General features: G+C 38.3%; 1 protein-coding gene across 5 annotated transcripts in view; it reads left to right on the top strand.

Annotated features, from left to right (window-relative positions):
* Window positions 1-1,318, top strand: part of LOC103474219 (potassium voltage-gated channel subfamily H member 7-like) — a 62,127-nt gene that overhangs the window by 23,580 nt on the left and 37,229 nt on the right. For all 5 annotated transcript variants that reach the window (XM_008425045.2, XM_017301714.1, XM_008425051.2 and 2 more), the window contains exon 3: window positions 116-271. In XM_008425045.2, coding sequence (XP_008423267.1) covers window positions 116-271 — 156 coding nt within the window. The remainder of the gene's footprint in view (window positions 1-115; window positions 272-1,318) is intronic.

Below are 1,318 nucleotides of genomic sequence, written 5' to 3' on the forward strand. Positions count from 1 at the left end.
ACACAAACTTTATTTTATCTATTAGATTTTATGTGACAGAAGAACACAGATTGGTGCATAATTGTCAAATGAAAGTAAATAGATTTTTATTTATTTTTTTATTCTTTTGTGTTAGGTTCCAAGTTCCCCTGCACCACCCAYATCATCCCGGTGAAGAACGAGGAGGGCGTGGTCATGATGTTCATCCTGAACTTCGATTACATCCTGGACGACGTCAGCTGCGACTCGCTGGAGAGACTCAACCACACGTCTCCCTCCAAAGCTGACCAGCGTGAGTAGAGATGGCAAACTCTTCAGGGGGAAACTGGTGGTAGTCGGATAATGTGATATTTGGTGTTAGCTTGTATTTAAGCTTTATAGATAATCGATATACACTCCTACAAGCTTGTACATTTAAGTTCATTTAACCTTATTGTCTTTTAGATTTTTCTGCAATTATTGATTGTTCATAAATCACAATGTTGGGCAGCTTGTGCTCGTTACAGCTGCAGGAATTGGTTGCTCGACAAATGCTTTGGCAAGTTGACACCAGCCTTTAGCAGACACTGATGTTTGCCCGCTATCATCTCTAAGGTCTGGCCCAATTATAGCTCATACCCTGCCAGGAAGGCCTGATGAACTACTTGAAGTGCGCTGTGAGAGTTGCTGTGGTGTAATGGTGTACAATGCCATTCCCCAGAGGTTCACTCCTCCTCCTCCTGATCCTGTAAAAGTCTGTCTCTTTTTGCTCTTTCCATCTTTGATACAGAAAACAGCAGTAAGGAGGACCAGAGGTCACCTCAGGATGACTGTAATTGGACAGAGCTCTTAACAAGCTGCTCTGCCTAATGAGGCATGATGTGAAGAACAGGCAGTGTGTTGAGTTTACAGTATAATGGAGAGGTTTTATTGTTGTTATTCTTGTGCACAGTCTGGCAAATAGTATATATGAATGTGCAGATTTGACTTTGGGAATGTGTCCTGCTGGTACGTCTCAAAAAATTTAAATATTGTGGAAAAAGTTTTTATTTATTGTCACACCTTTCAAAAAGTAAAGCTCATATAGATTCATTACTCTTAGAGTGAAAYGTTTTAAGCTTTTATTTATTGTAATTTTAAAGAATATGGTGTTCAGATAACAAAAACTCRAAATTTCATGTCTCAGGAAATTAGAATATTTGATCAGAACAATAAAAAAATAATATTTTCTGGGTTCTTATTATCTGTAAGCCATAATTCTGCCCTGGTCAGAGTTGAAAGGAAGCAAGACAAAGACTCTAAACATGCTTCAAACATAAGTTAGTGTTTGCAGAAGTCTAAAACATTTAACGTATATAGA

This window comes from Poecilia reticulata, linkage group LG2 (genome assembly GCF_000633615.1).
Source record: "Poecilia reticulata strain Guanapo linkage group LG2, Guppy_female_1.0+MT, whole genome shotgun sequence".
Lineage (NCBI taxonomy): Eukaryota > Metazoa > Chordata > Actinopteri > Cyprinodontiformes > Poeciliidae > Poecilia > Poecilia reticulata.